The sequence below is a fragment of the Athene noctua genome, chromosome Z (genome assembly GCF_965140245.1).
Source record: "Athene noctua chromosome Z, bAthNoc1.hap1.1, whole genome shotgun sequence".
Taxonomy (NCBI): Eukaryota; Metazoa; Chordata; class Aves; order Strigiformes; family Strigidae; genus Athene; species Athene noctua.
The window spans coordinates 63,656,324-63,682,198 of NC_134077.1; the positions used below are offsets into that span (position 1 = coordinate 63,656,324).

Genomic DNA, 25,875 nt, shown 5'->3' on the forward strand with positions numbered 1-25,875 from the left:
GGTGGGTGCCCAGAGAACACTGCTGTGGACTAACCAGCATGCCTAAGTTCTTCATTCAGCTTTCCCTATTCCTCGGCCTTTTCTACAACTAGAAGTCAGGAAAGAAAATGTATGCATGCCTAACAGGATTTTTTTGAGGGCATGTTGGTAGACATTAGGGAAATGAAACCCCTTTCACTATCTGCTCATTGGAACTGCTCACATCTGTGTCATGTAGTGCCTGATAGCAAGAACTAGAAACTCTGCTCTCAAAGCAACATGTTGCTTTGTCAAGTAAGGCTAACTCAGACAATAAAAGCATATTATCTTTCTTCCAAACCAGTGAGCTGAAGCCTTAAGTTTCTGACCAGACCAAACTGGGAAAACTGTTCCATCTTAGCTAAAACAGGATTCTCAGTTATCAGCAAAACAGTAATGTTGTCATTTTATGTCAAAAGATGAAGAGAGGCAACAGAAAGAGGGAAAACTACAAGAACAGGGTCTTCTTTTAAACAACACATTAATTCATCCAAAATTATAACATCTCAAAATGTCAACTAGAACTCTTTTAAATTTTAAATTCGGTCATGCATCACAGGAATTTCTGATACTCTTATATTGAAGAGCTTTGTGGGATGAATTATCCGTACTTTGTAGTCTCTTTATATCCCAGAAGTGAGGGGGCAAATGTCGGCAGTCTGATAAAGCTCTGAGTGTCACAAGAGTTGCATGGAGATAAAGCCTCTTCATATGCCCAGACTCTTCATATGCCCAGACTCTTCTGAACCTTGTCTCAGTTTTCAAAATCTGTTCTGACATGCTTCCCCAACCTATCCAGAAATGTCAGTCTCCTAAGGCTTCTGTAACACTGGGGTTAAACTCTATTCAACAAACATTCTGCTCATACACATCTCTGATACCACATTAATTAGCAAAGATAGATATCTTTTATTTCTACACAGAATTCAAATTTTCTGTCTGAAAAAAATATTCAAGTGTTACAAAATTCACTAAATACTGATATTCTAATGCTGATTTTATCGGTACCATTCTGTCACTTATATTCAAGATTCCCGTTAGGATAAATACTTTTTATCCATTTGAGGGAACAAAATCTGTAAGTATGACATACCATGTTGTTGTATATATATACATCACGTTTATTGGAATGAGGCTGGGAAAACATTAACTTCAATTTTAAAAAAATATTAATTTTTTTGCAAGTATTATTTAAAGAGAGTCTCATGTCATTATTATATTTGACTCTCTCAGTTATAAACTCTGTTTTAGAGAGTTAACAGTTCACTGACATGTCAGAAAAATCAGACAGTTTAAAGATCCTTCTGTACCATGTATTCCTAGCATGTGTCTTCTGCTCTAGGGTATAGCTAGGACCATATTTCACCTGATCTTGTTGTTGCTCTCCATCTGAAATTCTACACACATTATGTGAAATGCAAAGCTCTGTGGGATTTATGCTTATCACAGTGCTTCCTGCATTCACAAAGTAGAAGCAGTGGGGACAGAAGGATAATTTCCTGAGTTTAACAGTGATAAGAACAAGACATTTCCTGTGAAAAGACATGTGAAAGTAAGCATGGTAATATTTAGTCATAGCTCCCTCCAACACTAAAGACAGATGCAGATTGTGGAGCAATTGTGTGGAACACTGAAGAAAAGGTGCGAAGTGTGTTCGCAGCAGACTGGTTTCCTCCAGAGAAGATGCATAGGGAGGCAAGGCAGAGTCCCAGATAACTGAGGACAGTGGCCCAGGGCTGTGAAGAAAGTGCAAGGATTTAGACAAAGGTTGTATGTCAGCCACATTCATCAGATTCCTGCGAGAAAACAGTTTCTTCTGCTTTTGGATTCTGAATTTGGATTTTCTCCAACTGGTTTGCAGGTTCTCATGATGAAAGATTGAGTTGTCACTTTTTGTCCATTACTATTGATATTCAATGGAAACATGGAACTGCACGTATTTTTGACAACCATGATAAGAGTAATCAAATAAGTATCTATTCTGCTTCAGCATAGCAGTTCTACAATCCTCTTTTAAGAGTAATCTACTTCACTAGTAGATGTCAATCCTTTTTCAGAGAAAACGTAATATCTTCTCTAAACATAATGATTTCAGCAGAATTCACCCACCACTTATGGGATCAACTCGCTAGCTCCTTGGTGAATTCAAAGAAGCCTGCTTAAATACAGCTCATCTCCATAGGAAGATACATGTACTCCTTCCAAAAGGAGATGTTTTAAAAAAACACAACATTCCCTTTCTGCAGAGTTTGAAAGGTTGAACCCCCAAAGTTTAGGGCTAAGAGAAAAGAATATTTCTGGAATGAACAAAGTCTTTTGTAGCTGTCTGTATGTTTTGGTTTGTTGGTTTTGTTTTTTGGTGTTTGTTTTTCTTTGTTTTTTTTTAAATATAAACAAGAGTATACACACAGGCGCATGAATATACACACAGCACATGAATTGAATGTCATGTTGCCTCATGCCCTGATATGCTTCTGTTTCTGAGGCCACTGGGAGATGTACACTACCCATATAAATACCAAGGAAGCTATTCCTTGTAGCAAGTGCTAAGTGTTTAAAAGCTCTATGAATTTCTTTCTAGCACTATCCTTCTTCTATGCTTTTGCATGATACAGACAGCATGGAAAAGGGAACTGGATATGAGCACCAAGACACAATGAATTCAATATGATAAGCTCAAGACTGTGTCTGGGGTGGGTTTGAGATATAAACAACTTCAGAAAGTGTTAGGACAGTGTGGGAATGAAGGTCACTCTCCAATTACCCTAGCACAGTCCTTGAAATTGAATGCTGTGCTCTGTTAGACAAATAAAAATCCTAAGGGAGCCCACAGAACACCTCTGCTGATATCTAGTCACTGTTGCACTTTCTGATTCTTCTTATGTTGCATGGCAGTATGGCTCACATAGGCTTTTAATGCCTTGTTCATGCCATGGACAAAATAAACATTATTCTTGAGAAACAAGGATTATTGTATAGACATAACTTTGAATTGCTATTGACTAGCTGAATGTAATCCAATCATTCCAGCAAATAAATCAGGCCCTGATCCCCGATATGCTTATGCAGATATGTTTACAGTGACAAATAAGTAAGATGCTGAAACAGACAAAGTGCCAAAGTGACAGGCATTTAAACAGCGCTAAGGATAGATGCAGGAAATAAACACAGAGTAGATTTTAAAAAGTTTTTCAGCATTTTTAATCTCAAATTTTCACAGCATGTACATAAACCATTTGGAAGAAAACCTCAAAAAGAATTCATATTAATTCACACATGGGAAGGAGATCTGTTAAGTGTGCCTTTCCAATTGTAAAAAAAACGATTTAAAGGAGCACTTAGTTTTGATATATTTGAAATTCATACAGTGTTACATAACATCATGTATGTCTACAGCAGGGGTGTGCATACAAAATCTGATTATCAACTTCAGTTCTGTGTAACAATTATTTGCATGCAAATGTGTCTGAACAACCCATTCTCTAATATTTTTTTCACATTTGTCTCACTCTAAGACTGTTCTCTGTCATCTGCTCTTCTACCTGAAGCATACTTAATATTTAATGGCAAACCACTGGGAGTAGGGACTTTTGTTAATGTTTTATTAACATTTTAGTACTGTGCATAATATATCAGCACCTTTATCCTCAGTAGAAAAGAGAGGAGCACCTTTTTATCACAAAGTAACTGAAAAACAATGAATTATTCCTAGAGGAAAAGACATTTGCTAAAAAAGTTCACAAATACTATCATGTCTCAAGCAGCCTGGGGATTTCTGAATCTGTTTATTCAATGTGTGTAATAATGAGGTGAAATTCCACTCCTAAATCTTTGTGAATTATTTCTTTCCAGTTCCCTCAGAAATGGAACTATTCTGAGGATTATTATTATTCATATCCTTCCTTTGTACAAAATAGTCTGTCTCTAATTTTCTTCCTTTGTCTTTTTCCTTCCTTCCTTCCTTCCTTCCTTCCTTCCTTCCTTCCTTCCTTCCTTCCTTCCTTCCTTCCTTCCTTCCTTCCTTCCTTCCTTCCTTCCTTCCTTCCTTCCTTCCTTCCTTCCTTCCTTCCTTCCTTCCTTCCTTCCTTCCTTCCTTCCTTCCTTCCTTCCTTCCTTCCTTCCTTCCTTCCTTCCTTCCTTCCTTCCTTCCTTCCTTCCTTCCTTCCTTCCTTCCCTTCCTTTTTAAAGTTGCACTATGCTAACTACTGCTCTGTGTGCTATGCTCCATACCCAAGCAGTTATTCTCTGACAGAGACAAGATTTTATGAAAAGCACCTCTCACTGCTCATCACAGAAAATGAACGTTATCTACACAGCAATCCACAAGTGTACGCACACACAGTCTTCAGCAGTTATTCCACTGCCATTTGAATCTTTTAGGTCATGTGGTGTTCAGCACTGGAAAAAGTGCTTCAGAATGGTAGACGTGGTCTGATTAAACTCTAATGCCACTCATGAAGGCTGGGGGCATGTTAGAAGTCTGGCACATATGGCTCCTTAGGTGTGTCTACGTGGGCGTGAAAGTACATCTACCTTATTACCCTTTCTTCGAACTCACTAGACGTGCTCTATTTTTCATCCCACAACTTTTATGGCTTCATCTATGGTGCTGTAACCAGGCTGAAAAGCCTGCCTGGGGTCTAGCATAAGCTAATTCTGTCACTGTGGCACACTAACACTACTTTACCACTCTGAGTTGAAGCTGGCTCAGATGATGTGTTTGAAAGCCCGTGTCTGTCCATACCCATCTACATAGGCACCTCCTGATGCCTTAGGCAACTCAGCCCACCCTAGGACTGAGTCACCATGCTCAGCATGCAAGCAGACATACTATGGGCGTAGGTCTGGGAGGAAGCACTGTGGCAGGTTGGCACCACCATACCACCAGGGTTCCTCTTTGCTGTAGAGTAGCATAAACTACTCTGTTCAGAGCATCATGGACTGAGTCCCATGTCTAGCCAGCTAATACAGCCAGAGCAATGTGGGTAGAGCCAGCTCTTCTCATTCTCCCACTCCTGTCAAGCAACTAGCTAGCTGAGATGGGGAATATACTGCTGATACCTTTCTACAATCCTCTGTCCACCCCCACAATCAGGCCTGTAATCTGAGAAGCCCTCATTTAACCCAAGAGGGAAGAAACTGTGGCTGCAGTCAGATCATTCAACTACCTAAGAAAGAGTGTGGTAAAACCTAGCTTGCAAGAAACACGTAATTAACTGAGGGGAAGATGGCACTTTACCAGAAGGGACAGCTTACATTTATTTGCTGAGAGCTGGGACTTATACTGGCCTCGAACCATCCGGCAGGTGGACCCATCGCCATTGCAGACCCCACAGTTATCTTCCTTGACAGTGCTTCCCAGCTGGCGGTCACAGCCAACGATCTGGCAAGAAAGAAAGATGTGCACTTCAACGTGAGCACCTACTGACGGACTGCTCAATCCATCTCTGCAATTGATTACAGCCAAATTTTTCTCTCAGCATCTCTAGAGGGCCATAAAGTACCTTAGCAATGAAGGAGGCTGAGCAAATCTGGCTGGGAGTCTGAACTGAAATCAGACATGAGATAGCAAGCAGGTTAGTACTCAATGGCTTTTGCAGTCCAGAGAAAGAAAAGAGTATTGTTGGAGGGGTTTTTTTTTAGGGCATTGTGAACATTTCTTGGTCAAGTCCTATCAGAAATTACACTTCTGAGAGTTTCACAAAGAAAAATGCCTGAAATAGATAAGAAGACAGATAAGAAGCAGACAGATAAAAGTGAAGAGTAGCACAGATAAATAGTAACGTGGCTGAGATCTCAGTGAAATTTTACCTGCTATGCAGTTGGGAAAACCATGTGGTTTTAATTATGTTTGACAATAATCTCATTCCGCACTATGAATGCCTGTGTTCAGACATTGTTAAAGATTGGATGAAGAAGGAGGGAATGGCTAAAACAAAAAGAACTGAGAGTAAGAAATGCAATTAACTGCTCTGAAACTCATTTTATGCTTATATGGAATTTGTTCAAAATTTTAAAACTTGAATAGATAAACTAGGTTTCTCAGGTTGTAAAAAACTATAGTTCCCAGGAGAATCAAATAAAAATTTATAATTAAATACATTTTAATTAAATAAATAGAATATAAACCTATTTAGCACAGTGCTAGTGTGGGCTTTTTGTTTGACTTTGAATTCTGCATCCAAGTTAAGAATTTTTGCACATAAATAATTGAAATCCAAGAAATTAAGCAAGTCCATACAATGTTATAATTACCTTTGTACATATGAGAAAATGAAAGGCCTTCTAGCATTCTGGCATGCAAAGTAAGCAGTGAAAATATATTTGTGTATAAATTCTACTTCTAAAGAGGTTGTGCTAAGACTCAGTCAAACAGAAACTGTATATATAAACACAAGGAATTTTAAATAAAGTGTTTATTTCAGCTTTAAATTTTCCTGTGTCTGTGAGTTTCAGTTAAATCAGAGCTGAGTCCTAGAAACTGGTAAGAGCAAATAGGACACATCATCAAGCTCATAAAAGCTGCATGTGTAACTTGCCTATTTAAACATTACAGACTAATATTCCCTACTTGTACAAATCTACATGTACAGATTTGCAGATCTCAGCTAGGGTGAGATGTACTTCTGGACTTGACACTTTTTATTCACTTGTCTGTGAAAATGTAGGCTTTGATTAATATCCAGTATTTACTTTTAGCAATTCAATTCCCCTTTCTAACATTATTATTTTACTAGTGGCACAAAAGTGGTTTCCTTGATTATCTGACATATTGATTGTATAATTAATTTAATTTAAATCATTATAGGTTTAAATTCAGGCTTGATGAAAGCTATCATCAAATTTCTTTGACTTTACCCACTTCTGCTGGGTCAGAACCAGGCCAGTCTCCTATGCTTCTGCATTATATTATGATGTCTCCAGGGGAATTAATGAGGGCTAATGGAGTAAGAGTCATGAAACAATTATAAATTTCCCTGATAATCTAGCCATACTGAGACTGCAAGAGACATTTTATCACATTAGAAACACCCTGACAAATAATGGTTAGATAGCTGAAGCATGTTAAGATTACCTTGACTGTGACTGCTCCGTACACTTTCTAAATACAGATATATAAATTATATCAGTGATACCATGTAACATTTAGGTTTATTTTTTTCTGAATAAGAATATCCCTACAGGATATAAACCACCTTTGATATACACAGACTAGCTTGCTTTAACTTTCGCGAATGTCTCTGTTTAGAAAAGATCTGAAAAAAAGCACTTGCATCATCTCAAAACTGTATGATATAATGCTGCAAATCAGATTAATTTCCTTCACGTGCATTACAGCTCAATAGCACCCACAGTGAGAAGGGTCCTGCTGAGGAATCCAGATATCGGAGGAAAGGTCAGAATTCCCCTTCATATCTGCTCATAACATATTTTTTGTTCACTCAACAGTTCAGTTCAGAGTGGTATCCAAATCTGCATGTCTTTGCCTATTTTGAAAAGAACATGTGAACTGCTTGGATTTTAAAAGGGGTGAATGTTACATCCAAGTATGAGGCAATCAATTTCAAAATCAGCCTCTACTACTTTAAAGCCTTTTTAACTTCATGAATCATCAGCTTGCCTGTTGCCATGGGCTGTACTCTGATTAAAGTTAATTTATAAATTGAGCAATTTGGAGCTAGGTTGCAACTTGTAGAGGAAATTGCCAGGAAAATCTCAGGTGTGAAAGGAAGTTATATTGAAGTTTGTTGCTCTTGAGACAACAGCCATTTTCAGTGTATAGATTAAAAATAACTCTTTTGCTGAAATGCTGGACTTTAAATGGAAGTATGAATAAAATGGAGACCTCTTGTGAACACCAAAACTTTTGTGGTATGTACAAAATGTGTTATTAATCTTCCTGTACTTGGTAGTGTCTCAGATAATGTTATGCTATTAGAAATTTTGATGAAATTAAATAAATTTTCTATTTCTCCCCAAGGTTTCTGCAGCTTTTTGCTTTACACTATTAGATTATCCATCTTAATAGATATCCAGAGCACTGGGAATAGGTATGAAATTTTCATTAAGTGATTAACTAATGCCTGAAATAAAAAATGTTCCCAAGTTCACTGCTTTTTTCTTTTTTTTTTTTTTTTCCCCCTTCACTGTCTGGGAAATCCTTCTTCCATCTTTTGCAGGTAATTACATTCAGTAAAAAGTATGGTAGTGTTTGCAATGGAGTCACCGATGCTTTAAAATGAAAAACACTACTCCAGATCTCTCATTTTTTAGCAGCTTTTACGTGCAAGCTTTGTATAAGTTGGACTCTTATGAAAGCAAAAGATTAGGCAAGGAAATATTAAAGTGCTCCTGAAAAAATACACAGTTCATGAGAATAATAACTTTTGCCTCTATGAACAGAAGAAACATAGTTTTATCTGAGCTGAAATGAAAATATGTCATTTCCATAATATTATTTTCATTCTGCATCCAGGCTGCAGAGAACTCACTGCAAAAGATGAAAGTATGGGTGAAAATATGGCACCATCCCCCCAGAAATCTGCAGTTAGCAAAGAACAGGAAGGGAGAAGTTTCTTTCAGCATCCACCTGTAACATGAACAGAACACAGAGGGAAGGTTTTGGAGTGGCTGTTACCAGGGGTGCCAAAGGTGCAACACAACAGCAGAGACCCAGCTACCAGGAAAAGTAGATTAACTTAGGCTGTAGAGCTAGAAAAGCCTGCTGAGACACTGACCTACGGGCATATTCATCTGACTAGGAATGGTTGAGGGCTCATCATGAAAATAAGCACCACAGAAGATACTGCTTGATAAGTTTCGTAGTCAAAGGAGTGACTAGGGATATTGTATCATTAATCTACAGCTCAGAGAAATGGTGTAATGGACACAGTTTGAAAGAAAATACTGACATTCTTGAATCAGAAGCTTGGGGAATATTTCACTCTCTGAAAAGCTCTGAAATGCCAACTCCTTATCTTGGTTTGAAACTAGAACCAATATTAAAAATCTGAAGTTTCTGTGGGATGGAAACTTCCTCTTCCAGTGCATTCTAATCCTGATCTTAATATATCCTGGGAGGTTTAGGGAGATGAGTCTTTTTCAGTCCATAAAGGGCTAGGAAGGAAGCCCCCACCAGGAACAAAAATGGATTACTGCAACAAATTATGCCTGGAAATGTTCTGAAGTAAGCAGTTTTAATACTCATTTCTATTACATGTTAAGCTTCCTTCCCTTAAAGCAGGGTAATGAAGCACAGACTTTCCACACTGAAACCCTTTGAGTTTCAAATTGCTGAAGTGTGGTCAGAGGCTTGAACTGCAGATTGTTCAAAAGGCTTTGGATGAAGCTCTTGCATATTTATTAAGGTGTTCCTATGAAGCTCGTTGCTATTGTGGTTAAATGCCCTTACAGCAGTAAAGACAGTTCATTCAGAGCTCTGGAAGTCTCTCAGTATATGGAAGACATCAGCCATGCACTACCAGAGTGGGGAAATCACAGATGAGTACCAACTCCCTGCTCAGTTCTTTACCACCTCTAAAGTGAGATGATTTTTTTATTCTTCTTATGGGTTTAGCATAAAAAAGTTAGCAAAAAAAAAGCCAGAATAATAACAGCTAATCCCTAGTTGGCCGATCCTGCATTGTTTTCTGGCATAAGATACCACAGTTCTGCTCAGAGGTAAAGATTCCATATTATATTTTAGGCTGAAGTCCCATACTTCACGCTGAGTTTGATTCTCCCCCCCACTCCCACTTTTATTCCACTGACAGCCAGTGAGTTGGAAAATCAGAAAAACAGGGATATTCCCGACTCAAAGACATATTCGCAAAATAATTTTACGGGACATTGCAAGCAAAAAGATAGCCATCAAGTTAGCAGAGCAACTGCTCATGTATAGTTTAAAGGCATCACGCTGAAAGTCCCACAACAGGAGTTGGAACTAACTCACTGAGTGCGTGCACAAATGTTATGCGTGTATGTGTTCCCCTTGTGGACTTGAACTCTGGCTCAGTTTAGCAGATTTTTCCAGAAATAAAACTGGACCAGCAATGACAAGTTCAGCCCTGCTAGCCTGGAAATGCCCTGAACTAAGAAGTTTTCATAATAATTTCTATTCAGTATTAAGAAATTCTGGGAAGGAAATAATGTAATAAAGCAAGCTCGCAAATCTAGCCAATTATAAATAAATCTCTGTTTTTCAAAGGGCATGTCTGCAGTTCAAACACAAGGATTTCTGAGAATCCGAGAAAAACAAAGTTGCCCTTCAGATGGATACTAATGTGGCGCTCAATCTGGGACTTGTGTTGATTGTCACCGCTCAGGGGAAGAAAGTTTTGGATAAGAGCCACTGTTTCAACTGGGTACAAAATCCTGTTTTACAGTCAGGATGAAGAGCTGTTGTACTCTTAAAATTACTGTGGAGAAACAAGCTTTAGGTTGCACAACAAACTGGAACTTGACTGGTGTCTCTGATACAGGGACTCACAACCCCTGCCAAAGTGATACCTGCCCTTCAAGTTCACTAACACCTTATAAAGACAGTTTGCAGCCTCAGCATTTTTCTGGCACAGCCTGACAACATCATACTGTGACAGGCAGTCTTGTGTAGCACCAAGCAGCAGGCAGGATCCTCCTATGTCCCAAGGAATATAGGTGCAAGCACATCACAGTCAGCAACTATTAACTGAAAACCATAATATGATTTTTTACAATGGCAAGGCAATTTGTAACTGTGCTGGTAACAGCAGGTCCAGTGACATGAGCAATAAATGTATTTGTTTGGCACTTGATCCAAACACAACTTGCAGCTGTTAAGACAGTCACTGATCAGTAGCCAAATTGTTAAATACAACCACCGAAGTGACTGAGAACCACCTTCTAACACATTAAGCATACGGCTGGCTAGCTCAGTGATTTGCTGTTGCTTGTTGCCTTCTCTACCACTGATCTGCTGGAATTGTTTTGCAGATCCTCCTTGGTATCTGCCCCATATGTCCAGCATTCCCAGCCAGCCACGGTTCTTTGGAATTAGTACTTTTAAACTCTGACCAGCACAGCAGACATAATATATTGAGAATCAGTGGCTCAGCCAAAGCTCTAGAAGCAAATAGCTAACACCCAGCAGCAGAAGGAACTCAAGAAAAATTCCTATTTGTCAGGTTTCCCTCAGGGAAAGAATAAATGTAACCTCATTCTGAAACCACCCTTGATTTAAAAAGAAGCAATTAAACCTATTTAAAAGTTACAACTTCTAAATGAGGATTTAGAGAAGCATTAAAATTTTGGATGTGGGAAAAAGGCAACTCCTATCCTTATATGCAAATTTCATTAGAAGTAATCTTCCCACATAAAAAAAAAGATTGAATTTTTCAGGTTCAGTCATATATAACCACCCAATTTATTGTGTGGGCCAAAATAGCAGAGTCAACAGATGTGGAAACAAAGCCATATCTAATTCATTTTTTGATCATACAGAAATCCAGAGGCTGCCATTCTATAAGAAGCAACATTTAATCAGAATTAAGTTCCAAGGGTTTATAAACAGATGACAAGAGAAAGAAAAGAGGCCTTTGTGATTATTCATATTCACTTACCCATTTTATTCACACTTTTCTTCATTTTTGGCTGGATTTGGGTTCACATGTTCATATTCTGCCAGAGTAAGAATGAGTTTCTACTTTATTATTGCATGTTTGTGCTCTTATTGATGGAGGAGAACAAAAATCCTTAACATTTTAGTCAGTGCTCTAGAGCAGGTCATTACTGAAATGCCTGATTTTCTCCAGAAGAATTGCAAATATTGTCTGGATAGATAGCTTATTTAGCATTTCCAGGGGAAAGATTTGCCAGGTTTTGTAGAAGATGAAATAGTACAACAGGAGATGATTGCAAAGGCCATTATAAGACAAAATTCATCAAGGCAGCTCTCCTTCAGCTTCCTCAGAACAACATGCTTGAGAAACCAAAAGTAAATTCGACACAGTCTGCCTGCTAGAGCCATTTTCTTCTCCTAGACTACGAAGCACTAAACGGTAAAAGCATTTCACTGGCACTTGTGACACATTACGTTTGACTGTGATTCTTTGTCAGCTCTGGTGACTTCATGACATGCTTGATATTGCCACTCAGACCTACCTTCTGTTGGGTGTGTAAGCTTCCTTCTCTCAGACAGGCTTCTTTTGTTGACAGAAGGCAGTCCTCTGTTGTCTGAATCAATTCAGCTACAGGGCTTTGCTATTAACAGTGCCAGCACAGATATTCTGGTGCTTCAGGCAGTCACATAATCTGTGCTATCAAGGAACTGACTTCATCCACGGTTCGAATACTTGAGAAAGACTGCATGTCCCCAAGCTACTGCTGAAACTGCTTTGTTGATACGGTATTCCAACCTGCTGCTCAGTGTGTAAGAGGAGCGCATGCAGGCTCTGTAAGAAGACACTTGGGATGACAGAGCAAAATAGCTAAAAAGCCTGCATCCCCCTGTCCTGGATCTTCACAGTAACTGGAAGCCTTGCCGTGGTCTTCAGTGAGAACCACACACCTGTTTTGGTGGGGACTCTCAAAACTGCCCAGCCAGTGCAGACATCTTGCCATCTTCACACAGCACTAAACCCTCTGTGCCACCTTACACACCTCAGGCTTTTAGGTGTACTAAGGAAATATGTGGACACAGATGACATAACTGTAACAGAATTCTTAGGAGTCTATAAACTGCTCTTCTGAATGGCTTATTTTTGCTAAGTCCCCTAGTTAGAGTGTGCTTCCTGCCCAGCAAATGGAGGTGCTCTGTGTGCTACTGGTCAAAAACATACCTGCAGTAGACAGTTTGTCTAATTGGGAGTAACAGCAGGTATTGTTTCTGCTGAAAGACTAGAACAAAGTATCTCTGCAGCAGTGCCAATCTCTGTTGGATCATGAAGTGGAAAAGTGATTGCTTAGGGCATGGGAGTGGAGTTCTAATAATGCAAATACAGATCCTTTCACACAATAAAAATATCCCCATTTCCTTGATGCTCTCTGCCACAAAAATGTTGTTACCTGGCATGAAAGCAGTTTAAGCATTTGGCTATTACACTTATGAGTCATTAGATTCTCCACCCCACTCCTTTCTGTGCACTGAGGGGAATGCTGGGGGAAAAGCTGCTTCTTTCATCTCAGAACAATGATGCTCATCAAGAAGAAAACAAAATTAAGATTTGATATCCACAAAACATAAAGTAGATGAGGATGGAGAGTTCAAACAGCAGTTCAGCTGTTCAGCCTGATACAGTTCGAAAGCACCTGACCATCAGAAATCAGTAATTCAGTACTTTCTGAAATAGCACATTTCAATACCATTCTGAAAGCACCATACTATTCTGAAATAGTACATTTCTGAAATGTTATCTCCCCAGAAGGCATCTAGGTTTCAATACACTCTAAAAAAGATGGATTCATTTTAAGCAATAGGCCCAGGAGCTTGGTGCAGACTCAGAAAAGCCATTACAATCATCATGATAAAAGGCTGGGCTAAATTGCAAGACAACTTAGAACTTATTCTGTTACGGTGCCTACTACATGTCTGAGGAAAAAACAGTCACCCTCTTGCCTAAATAATACAGTTATTATTATACCTTTCGCATTTTTCTTATAGTGTTTTATAGCTCAGAAAAGGGAAAAAAAAAAAAAAAAAAAAAAGCTAAAAAAAGGAGCCAGAAATAGCTGAACTACAAGAGAATTAAATCCCAGCAACATGTAAGTATCTAGACTTTTTTTTACCCCAGTGCTTTCCGTTGTTTTAACCTGACTTCTGTCATAGCCTTGGCAGAAGAAAAAACATCACTGCTGGAAGCTGTATGGCAGACTGATTGCCTCTAAAAATGAATACACACGGGTAGAAACTCAAATTATGCCCGTTTGTAGAGAATTAATGGAACAAAGGCCCTTCATTTCTCTACTTTGACATCAAACAGGGAAATGACAAGCACTTCGGTCCTCTTGTGTAAATGTAAAAGAGCAGCACACGTAAAAGTATCTTTCTGGAAATTATTGTCTCTCAGAGTTTTCAGTTAGATAATATGACAAATTAAACCACAGAAAAATGGGATCTTGTCAAAATAAGCACGTGGTCCCCAGCATTACCGGTAGCAAACATGGATGAGAATAGTCTCTAATATTACAGTAATCAATGTTACACAGTAGAAAACTGCAGGCCATTTTCTTCCAGGGCTTTAGACAGGATGGGAAAGAGTCCTGAAATTCTTCCTCAAAGCTGGAGTTGACTTGAAGGGTCTGAGGAGGGCAGGCAAAGAAATTAGGTCCCAAGCTAAGGAATGACTAGGAACAGCCATGGGTCCAGGTGCCAATTTCTGCAGCAGTGCACCAGGCACATCCCACAAGGACAGTTGGGGCCCAAGGCAGCTTCATGAGTCTTCAAGAGCCTGCTGAGGTGACCACCTAATCTACATTCTTTCAAATCTGCATTTAACCTGCATCAAGCAGGCTTAATGTTCCAGTGAGTACAACATCCATGCACAAAACACACTGAACACACTGTTAAGTGACACTGGAATCCTGATTAGCTCTGTACTTTGGGCTGAGCTGGAAAGAGAAAAGGATCAATGTAACAACACTCTGTAGACGGAAGAAAGAAAGAGTAACTCTCTGTCCTGAAATCATAACAGACCAGCAATATAACAGAGTTGTCTATTTAAAAGAGAACACATTTTTCCACTCTTCTGACATTATCACCAGCTAATATAATCTCTGTCTCTTATGAAAAAAATCAAAAGCACACACACGTATATACAGCCATTTAAATACATGTATATATAGCACATAAAAATCTGGTAACTATACAGTTACAAAATATATCTTCAACTTGTAAAAAAGTCTGTGAATTAGGATATGGGAAAAGATCAGGTGTGTAATTTTCAAATCCCTGTATAATCACAGATGTTCCCATTTATCACATTTTTTTATTTATATGCTATTATTTCACCAAACCCTACCAAGCAAAACCAGACCATCCAGAAGGTAACTTTTCCCTTACATTAAAAATATTTTTAGAATTGGTGCATCTCAATTTACAATCAATTTCTTTGCCTATCAGATTTGTAACAGCAGATAAGTAATGTAAAAATAGCAAGCAACAGTACTTAATGCTAATATTTGAAACAAATATGTTTTATTTGTGAAAAATCTGTATGAAACTATCCTCAGTACACTTCTGGTAAGATATTCGTAACCCAGTGCGTTCACTGCCTCAGTCTAAAATTAACAATAGCTTTGGAAATTCAACTGAGTTTTATTGGCTACAATTCTATCGCAATACTGACTTCAAAAATAAAGAAGCTAGAGTAAGCCATTGCACTTTATCAAATCATTTCTATTTAAAAAAAAACCAAAACAAAACGAACAGTGGTTTTCAGCCTGTGTCCATCGTATACTGGAATCCACAGACTGACCACTTTATTTAAGGGTACTTCTCACTGTCTTTGAAGGTAACTAAGGAAACTAAGCTTGTTGCCAGCTGACTTGAATTCACTATGTAGCTCAGCAGGAAAAAGTCTCAGGAATCAATAAATCAGAATAGTTATAAACTACCTCTATTAGTATTTGGTAGTATGTCTAAAGTAGAACAATTAAATACTATCATAAAGAGTAGACATTAAGATAAGCATCTCTGGCACACAGCTCTCTAACTAACAACCTGTAAAACTGAAATGATGTAACGGAGGAAGATGGGCAGTTTTGAGAGAAGACACAAAAGTGCTTTTTCCAACCCTGAACAACCTTTTGTAGTAACAAATGTAAAGACTTTCTCAGAAGTGACCAGCTTTTTTATAATTGAATCTAATCCTGCTATTAGAGCTATAATATGATTCATTCTGTTATTCTACCATATGTATGAAATAATTTTATGGCCTAAAAAGAACAACAATAATAGTAGTAGTAATAATAATGATGCTCGTACAATTAGCATCGGAGTTGTTTTTTCAACAGCAGGATAGTCTGAGACTGCTCTAAAATTATTCCAGGTTTATGCTGAAATAACACAAAGCAAAAGCAGACCTTTTTTATTTTGATTCTTCAGAGAAATTTAAAGGAGTCAATAGATCTCATGTACCTGCGTGTATAAGAGACCAGTTGGTGTTTAACACACCCCAGACTCGTATCTCAACTATTTCTTGTGACAGTGACTGTTTTTGACTCTTTAATAGGCAGCATTCAACTAAATGTTGTTATTGATTCTAGCAATATTCTTTTTTTTTTTTCAATAAAATTTACACTGTTTCAGAGACAGTGATTACACCTTTTGCCTTTGAGAATTTACACAGTTGCACCCTTTCAGCAGTTAGCTGTTATGCACTTCACTGCAGCTTGTATTGCAGACCCCCCCCTCCCCCCCTCAAAAAAAAACAAACCAAAAAAACTGAAATAAAGAGTCCCTAAGAATGGAGGGGAGACAGTGATTCTGTGTGGATAGGGAAACTGCTGTGTTTTCACTTTCCTGGTTCCTGTAAAGCTGAAATCCCTTGGCTGGGGAGGAGGAATGTGTAGCAGAAGGGAGGGCCATTCTACACGTGTAAATCAAAGAGACTACCCAGACAGCAAGCACCTCGTCCAGGAATGTGACTTCAGGAAAGCGATCCTCATTTACATCAGGTGAAGATTTGGCTATGATATGGATGGGACCTGCTTTTTGGAAACACTGTACAGTGTCTTACTGTCTGGTTGCATATTTAATAAACCCCATAATAGTTATTTAAAAAAAAATCTTGAACTGGCACTATACAACAACACAAAGATTCTGCCATTAGTACTGGAGACAGCAGCCTGGATAATCCCTGATCTCCCATCTGAGAAAGCAAAGACTGATTTTTTTGCTCCTCCTTGCCAGAGTTAACAATAGGAACATTTGTGGAATTCACACAAACCGGAGGCAAAAATTAAATTGAGAGAGAACCAAGTATGGAGACTATGATAACAGGAAGAACAAGTGAAAGGGGTAAGGAAAATAGAAAAAGCCAAAAATGAAAATGGAATATTTCCCCTTCAGCAGAAACAGAGAGAGAAATCCAAGATATTTTTGACTGTGGCAGAGAAACTGGATAACAGGAAGGAGGTTTTGTTTTCATTATTAAAAGTCTCAGAAGGTTTCATGGATTATCTGTGTTTGGGGCATAGGCCTTTCAGAGTATAAGGTGTCATGCTCCTCTACCTAATTTGAGAAATGATGTTGCTCAATCTCTATCGCCTATGGATTTAAAAACAATGCTCATAAATTAATTCCCATTAATTTCTTACGTGTTTTACACAGAGAACAATAACATGATATAGCCCACCCCTTCATGGAAGATAAAATATTTATATAATATGGGGACAGGCAATTCACACACAGCTTGCATGATTCCTGAACTGGTACAGTCATGTGTACTGTCATATGCCATGAAGTGTGTCTGAATCAGTAACTGCATAACCTCTCTCATACCCTACCTCTGTAATTAAAAATAAGCATATTTTTAAGAATCTCTAACAATACTCTTCACTGAATCAAAGATTCAGGGATAAGCTTGTTCTACACACAAAGGTGGCTTTGCTTGCCCTGAATACAATCAGAAGTCTCTTCTGACTTTACCTGGTAGGTGGGCCAGCTGGTAAAACAAAGACTTCAGCTCAATAACTAGTAATTAAACAGACTCATATTATGCCACTAAGCTACTGTTAATTCTAAACCTCCAAACAACATGAAAAATGAAGGGTTAAATATGAGAGGATCCTCTAATTTCCAAAGGTTGCATCTTGTGAACAAATACATATTTGCCAATGAGAGTGAAAAACAGCACCTTCTAACCAAGAGAGAGTACTGAGGCACATAGAAGACAATACAACCAGCTCTTCATTTCTGCCATTAATAACCTCAGAACAGCTTGTGAGCACACAACAGGCCAGGCTTGCCCAAATCTCACATACTAAGAAGTATCCCTGTGGTTAGTTCAGAAAGTTGACAATTGCTTGATCCACTGGGAAAAATGCACTGGCTATGTAAGCATACATTGATCTTAATGTCACTTCTACTAATTCAGGATTCTTGCACAGACTGTAATTGATGTTTAGATGTTTTATAAAATGTTCTAGAAGAACGTAATGAAATTCTTTCTTGGTTGCCAACTACAGTGTAAAAAAATCATACATAGGGGTGTATACTATATACGGTATATACTATATAACATACTTGGAAGTCCATATAATTCTCTGTAACAAAGACCCAGTCATAAAACACTTGAATCAACACAAGCCCACTAGAATAGCAAACTTAAAATTACTTTTGGTAGTTTTGTTCTGAGCAATCCAGAAAACATAACTCTTCACCCCTGAGATAGAGTAATTATTTCTTGCGAAGAACCTGCTAACAAACATAATTCTACATATTTTTAATATTCAGGACCTTAGACTGAATATAAATCTCAGGAAACTGCATTTTTTGCAATTGCGATAAACCATGCCTTTGTATTATTACAGCTGTCTACTGCACTGCCCCAAATCATGGAGTTCCAGAGACATCTCATGAAAATGTTGTTGAACCCCCTCTGGATCATATAAACTCTCACAATGTACTGGGATCTGTGACTGTTATGTTTAGAAAGTGTTAATGATTTTAGGTAAGTGGTAGCCTGCAGCTACTACTGCAAATGCATAGAAATAACTTTTAAGATCAAATTTTGTCTCCTCTGAAATTTAGATTCATTCACTATGCTTACAGAAGAAAGCTTATTCACACAAATGTTACAGAGAAAGAATGCTCCATTATACTATGGGTTCCCATTCTTTTAGAAGATGCTTTATAGAGGCCTTAGAAGAATGTTGTTTTCAAAGAATGTTCACCATTAATTCTGGCAGATTTCATACTGTTTACCTTTCTGGACTACTTAGGTAGTATTAGCTATTGCTGTGACAGACAGTAAAGTAGCTACTGTCCTAAAGGATACAATTAGGGCAAATCTAGTTATGAACTTTCTAATGCAGTACCTCTACTGTCATAAAGATATGACTGTCAAGCAGGGATGCATTGTGACAAGAATACTTTGCGTTGCTTTAAATTTAACGCACCCAAAAATAGAAAATTATTCCCTGTGAGGAATGTAGCACGAGCATTTGTATTTAAATTTTTCTTTGGTCATTGTCAAAAGTGATGCCATATTGTAAGGTATATAGAAAATGTTGATGAAGAAGCTGAATGCTGTGTTTATGCATTAAAAATTATTCTACCATTCTAGGATATATAAGGAAAGGGTTAGTTTAAGTGAAATTCCTCAGGGACGCTAGTGCTAGTGTACTTGTCTGTTTCCAAAATACGTACCTTAGCCACAGAGACAGTTAAGAAATAACATCAATCTTCACACTTGTAGTAGTTTAGCCAACTTCAGCCTTCCAGGAGTAAGAAGTGTCATAAGAATGCAAATGAGTTTGTTTTAATAGTGGATGCTTATGAGCTTTGTTCCTACGGGAAGGTTTTCTAGGAGAGGTATGCTCTGTATTTGGACCAAAACAGCAATCAACCTGACACAGAGTCTGAATGCATTGATCCTAATTTCCAGGTCACTATAGGCAGAATACTTTGAATAATTTTCCCATACAGATTCATGTGTCTCCAGTTAAGTTTCTGAAAGATTAAATAACACAAAAGTAGACGGAGTTAGTCTGTCTCACTATGTATCTGTAATGTTGAGAAACGTGTGCACTTGGCTGAGGTCAAGAGGTCTAGATGATTGCCTTCTTCAGATCACAAATGAGATTAGCCCAGTAACTGCCTACTCTGTTTCATTTACTGCTGGACTGCTTCTGGCTTGGAACAGAAAAATCAAAGAGAAAGGAAATGGAGTAAAGCTTCCAAAGGCACATAATGTGGCTGAAAATACGCTAGAAAGCCAAAACCACATCAAGTCTACATAGATTTGAAGGAGACTGGGCACTGAAATACGAATCTGGACACAATCTTTTCTGAGATTCATGTGTGTTCAGTAGTTAACAGAGATGGAGCAAATGTCCTCTCCTCAGTCAGCCTTTAGTCTACATGTAGTTCAGGAGACTAAAGTCTGATATAGGTCAGTTCAAAATAGTAGCAATATATAAGAAAAGCACAAAGGTAATATAAAAATAAATGAGGATGCTAATAAATTGGTTCAATGATCAATAGATCTTCATGCATGGTGAAATGAATGGTTACAAAATTCCCCATATCTCACTTTTAACAAACAGAGAAGCTGAAGCCCAAGGAGATGTTGCAGCTTGCTTAGTCTTGTAGCAAATAATGGCAGATTTTCCAATTTAGTACCTCATCTACTGCTATGTGGTTTGTGACTTACAGAGAGCAATAATTCTCAAGGATAGTGTAATTTCACAGACTTTGAAAACTTGGGTGTATCAAAATTAAAAACTAAAACGTTATTTACTCATGGTGTTTTCAAATGAGATCTGCTACCGCAGATAACTATAGCTCAATAGCTCTAGTTCAAAAGCTCAGAATTCATTCCTCATAAAAAATCCAAGAAAACAGCATAAAGTGAGAAAATAACCTTTGCATTTGTATACCTCTTACAAACAAGGTAGAAGTAATCACCTTAAAAGAATGAAAACAGATTATTGAAATGAAGGCCCTAAAATGATACAAGTATGGAGGAGGAGATAGAGCACATGAAAGAGATCTGATGGGAGAAGTCATGAGGAAAGGCACTGGGTAGGGCTTCTCTCCTTACCTGGCACAAGCCACTGATGCACATGTCCAGGGATTCAGTGTAGCACCGGGTCCCATCCAGTACCTTTGGTGCCAGCTCCACAACCAGGGCTGCTCCTCTGGCCTGGCACTTCAGCGAGCATGGGTTGTCAGGGTCGTTAGAGACAGGAAGCCACTCATAAAACTGTCCCTGGTACTTGACATCGTTGTGAGCAGAGCACTGCTGGGCACGAAAATCACCTGCTTCTGGCGGACAGTCCTGTGGGGAAGAAGAAAAGGTCAGCAGCAAGTTGCAGTGCCATGCATCTGTCTGCCCTCCACAGCTGCCAGATGTAGAGAGTTTTTCTGTTTAGACAAAGAAGACTAATTGAAATATTTAGCTACAGATACACGTAATTGAACTGGATAGTTAGACCCTTTTCTTCTTTCTTCTTTCCATGAAAGTATTGAAAGAACATCAAGATCATGTGTAAATATGTATGGGACATAAGAAATTCACTGTATGTGTCTTAATCACAGCCCTGAAATGCTCTTGCTGAATCTCTTCACTTGCATGTATGTGGGGAAATGTGTGTACAGAGCCACTCTCTTATAGCAAAATTTTCCTTTGTTTGAAGAGAAAGAGAAAAGAATTACATGATGTGGTGTCCCCCAGGGCTCGGTGTTGGGGCCACTCCTGTTTAACACCTTTATTGATGATCTAGACGAGGGGATCGAGTGCACCCTCAGTCAGTTTGCAGATGATCCCAAGTTGGGTGGGAGTGTTGATGTGCTCGAGGGTAGGGAGGCTCTGCAGAGAGACCTGGACAGGCTGGAGCCATGGGCTGAGGCCAACTGTGTGAGTGTCAATAAGGTCAAAGGCCGGGGGCTGCCCTTGGGCCACAACAACCCCCAGCAGCGCTACAGGCTTGGGGAGGAGTGGCTGGAGAGCTGCCAGTCAGAGAGGGACCTGGGGGTGTTGATTGACAGCTGGCTGAACAGGAGCCAGCAGTGTGCCCAGGGGGCCAAGAAGGCCAATGGCATCCTGGCTTGTGTCAGCAATAGCGTGGCCAGCAGGGACAGGGAAGGGATCTTACCCCTGTACTGGCACTGGGGAGGCCGCACCTCGATTCCTGTGTTCAGTTTTGGGCCCCTCACTCCAAAAAGGTGAAGTCCCCATCCCTGGAGGTGTTTAAGAGTCGGGTTGACATAGCGTTGAGGGATATGGTGTAGTTGAGAACAGTCAGTCTTAGGTTAAGGGTTGGACTAGATGATCTTCAAGGTCTTTTCCAACCTAAATGATTTTGTGATTTAATTTTTTGTTTATTTATTTAAGCTCTCTTCTCTAGCTAATTTTCTCCTCGATGACCTAAATCAGTTGGTAGGGCAAAAAGAATCAGAAAAATGTCATACACATTTACTTTAAGATTTCATAACTCGCATAATTAGCAGCTTACTATTATTTTAATGGGAAGGCCTTTAAAATGCCCCTTTGTTAATTATTCAGGAGGTTTGTAAAACATATAAACCCTACTCTGAACCTAGTACACCTGATATAAAAAACAAAGACCACTCATACTACTTGAAGTCTCTTGATGAGAAATTGAGGCTTTTTTTACCCACATATACATTCTTGCCATCATGCAGCATTGAAAACCTTCAGTCAGGTTCTCAGGAGAGCAAGATCTTCAAAATCATGACTTCAGACAAAATAAACATGAGTTCTTTTTATTTCCTTCCCCATTTTTGATCCTTGAAGAATGCTATTTCAAGTTTTTCTGTGCAAGAAACCACAAAGGCTAGAGGTTGTGCTTTTTAGAGGTAACCTGAATTTCTCACATAATTACAGGAATAAAGGAATTAAGCTTTAGGAAAAACAATAAGCATCTTGAGAACTGTGACAAAAAGACAACAAACAGGAGGAGCTAGAAGCCATTGTGCACCAGGAAAGCTATGACATAATTGCCATCACAGAAACATAGTGGGATGTCTAACACAACTGGAATGCTGCAATGGATGGCTAGAAACCCTTTAGAAGGCATAGGCAAGGAAGGAGAGGCAATGGGATAAACCCTGTACATTAGGGAGTGTTTTGACTCTCCAGAGGTTGATGATTGTGATGAAAGAGTTGAGTATTTATGTGTAAGAATCAGGGGAAAGACCAACAAGGCAGATATCATGGTAAGAGTGTTACAGACAACCCAACCAGGATGAAGAGACAGATAAAATATTCTATAAACAGCTGGGAGAAGTCTCACAATCACTAGCCCTTGTTCTCCTTGGCGACTTCAACTTACCAGATGTCTGCTAGAAATACAGTGCAGCAGAGAGGAACCAGTCCAGAAGGTTCCTGGAGTGTGTGGAAGATAACTTCCTGACACGGTGAGTGAGACAACTAGGGAAGATACTCCACTGGACCTGCTGTTTGCGAACAGAGAAGGACTTGTGGTGATGTGATGATTGGAGGTTGTCTTGGGCATGGTAGTCATGAAATGAGCGTTTTCAATTCCTGGAGAAGTAAGGAGAGGGATCAGCTGAGCTGCTATCTTGGACTTCTGAAGGGCAGACTTCGGTCTGTTTAGGGGCTTGGTTGACAGTGTCACTTGGGAGGCAGTCCTGAAGGGCAAAAGGGACCAGGAAGGTTGGACATTCTTCAAGGAGGAATGTTACAGGCACAGGAGCAGGCTGTCCCAACGTGCCAAAAGACAAGCTGGCAGGAAAAACAACCTGACCTGGCTGAACAGGGAGCTTTGTCTGGAACTTAAGGAAAAAAAGGAGTTTATGACCTTTGGAAGAAGAGGCAGGCCACTCAGAAGAACTACAAGGATGTTGTGAGGTTATGCAGGGAGAAAATTAGAAGGGCCAAAGCTGAACTAGAGCTTAATTTGGCTACTGCCATAAAAAAAGACAAGAAAAAATGTTTATATGAACACATTAGCAACAAAAGGAGTACTAAGGAGAATCTCCATCTGTTATTGGATGCAGGGGAAAACATAGTGACAAAGGGTGAGGGAAAGGCTGAGGTATTTAGGTGCAAAGAAGGGCAGCAAGGCTGGTGATGGGTCTAAAGAACAAGTCCTATGAGAAGCAGCTGAGAGAAAGGGGTTGTTTAGCCTAGAGAAAAGGAGGCTCAGGGGAGACCCTGTTGCTCTCTATAAATACCTGAAAGGATGTTGTAGTGAGGTGGCTGTTGGTCTCTCTTCCCAAGAAACAAGTGACAGGACAAGAGAAAATGGCTCAAGTTGTGCCGGGGGAGGTTTAGATTGGACATTAGGAAACATTCCTTCACTGAAAGAAATTCTTCACTGGTTGTCAAGCATTGGAACAGGCTACCCAGGGAAGTAGTTGTGTCACTATCCCTGGAGATATTTAAGACATGTGAATGTGGCACTTAGGGACATGGTTTAGCCATGGACTTGGCAGTGTTACGTTAACAATTGGACTTGAACTTAAAGGTCTTTTCCAACCTAAACAATTCTATGATTCTATGAAAAAAATAAAATGTTGGCAATACAGCTGCCTCAGATTATTAAGATCCCATAGTCCTCCATCTTGCTGCTGTAAGAAAATCTGCTCCTCAATGATACCTGGTCAAATACCAGGTGAAATGAATACCTGTTACACCCTTTGTTTGAGGACTGTAACATTTTTTAGTAGAGAATAATAAATGATGATCATAGACTTGATAGGGAAGGACTTTGATATATATACAACTATGTAATTAGACAATATCCTTATAAGATACTTGTATTCTCTGTCTTCAAACTACCTCATCCTATAGAAATTCCGTTATCGTTAATGACAGCCTTATACACAGACTTCTTATCCTCCCAGCTAGGAAAATCTCGCTGCTATTGAGGCAAAATATCAGGTTTAAATAATTACCTCTGTTTCTCAGATATTCTGCATCTTCATTCACTAACTTATTTCTACTTCTTTTAAATAGGGCAAATTATTAGAGCTTTCAATACGAATGGCATGGGGGCTGCATGTCACTTTATAACACTAAAAGATCATTGTTTAGTATTAAGATCTAAAATAAAACATGTCTTAAAATCAAGCTTTCAAATCTCCTTTTGAAGCAAATTGGCAGAATCTTGGCTATAAATTTGTTATTTATAAGCACTTGGCCCAAATCCAAGATAACCAATCTGGACTCTCATTTACTGTGTAGTGGCAATGTGGTTATGCCCGTTTTGTTTGAAAGTTGAATAATGTTGGATCACACCCCTCCAAACATTTCTTATAGCGAACTACACACACATACAAGCCATCATCTTAAGCTACACGTCTTCAGCTAATTTGTTTTGTAGCATGAGAGCAAAGTTTCAGTTAATTTGCTTTGTATTTGAGTGTGATGCAGTGCAAAAATAATGGGTCAAGCTCCAGTCAAAAGTTCTGCTGTCTAGGTACAAGGGAATAGTGCCCCTGCTACAAAAGGTTATATGGATTAAGGTGTAAGAGAGAAAAAGGATTTTGGCTAAATCTTGCTCTAGAAAAATACATATCAAAGAGCAATAATCCAGAGTTCATTCATCGTTTGGAGGCTGAAAGTCCAATCTTGTAACTGGAACTTTACTGCTGGAGGACTTAAACTGCAGAAAAATTTTCTGTTGATATGTTATGGAAGATAAAAAACACAGTAAATGTTGGAAGTATTTCAGTTTGATTTTTAAATCTTCAGAAAATCTTAGAGGCAATCAGGCCCTTTTTGTGATCTGGACAAACTACTGATAGAGGACAAAGGTTGGAGTGAAGAGAGCAGAAAAATATGTGGAAAATTCATTATTCCTCTGTAGCTGTGTAATTAGAGAAAAACTGGTCTTTATGTTCTGCTTTTAAACAACGGATGAACAAAACAATACAGTTTGACCCAAGATCTGGTTTAGCTCTATTTTCAAATAGAGACAAGCAAAGAGGAACACTGTGGCCTTACCTCCTGCCACAAAATCTTCTGTTGCATACCCTTCTCTGATATTTTCTCTCGATAAATTAATACAGTCAAGTCTATTGGCTTGGCTTAGGCTTGTTGCAGAGATCCAAGCCAACACTCTTGTTTGGTTCAAGCTTGGCTCTACCTTCAAAACTTCCTGGCTTGCAATAGCTTTATTTTTACAAAGACAGAAAGGCCCAATAAAGTACATGACATACAAAGTTCA

At 38.9% G+C, this 25,875-nt stretch overlaps 1 protein-coding gene across 4 annotated transcripts in view; it reads right to left on the reverse strand.

Moving 5' to 3' along the window:
* The window catches only part of ADAMTSL1 (ADAMTS like 1), a 503,340-nt gene that overhangs the window by 145,703 nt on the left and 331,762 nt on the right, over positions 1 to 25,875 (reverse strand). For all 4 annotated transcript variants that reach the window (XM_074931327.1, XM_074931329.1, XM_074931328.1 and 1 more), the window contains 2 exons: positions 20,760 to 20,996; positions 5,275 to 5,401 (listed from right to left, as the gene is read on the reverse strand). In XM_074931327.1, the coding sequence (XP_074787428.1) occupies positions 5,275 to 5,401; positions 20,760 to 20,996 (364 nt within the window). The remainder of the gene's footprint in view (positions 1 to 5,274; positions 5,402 to 20,759; positions 20,997 to 25,875) is intronic.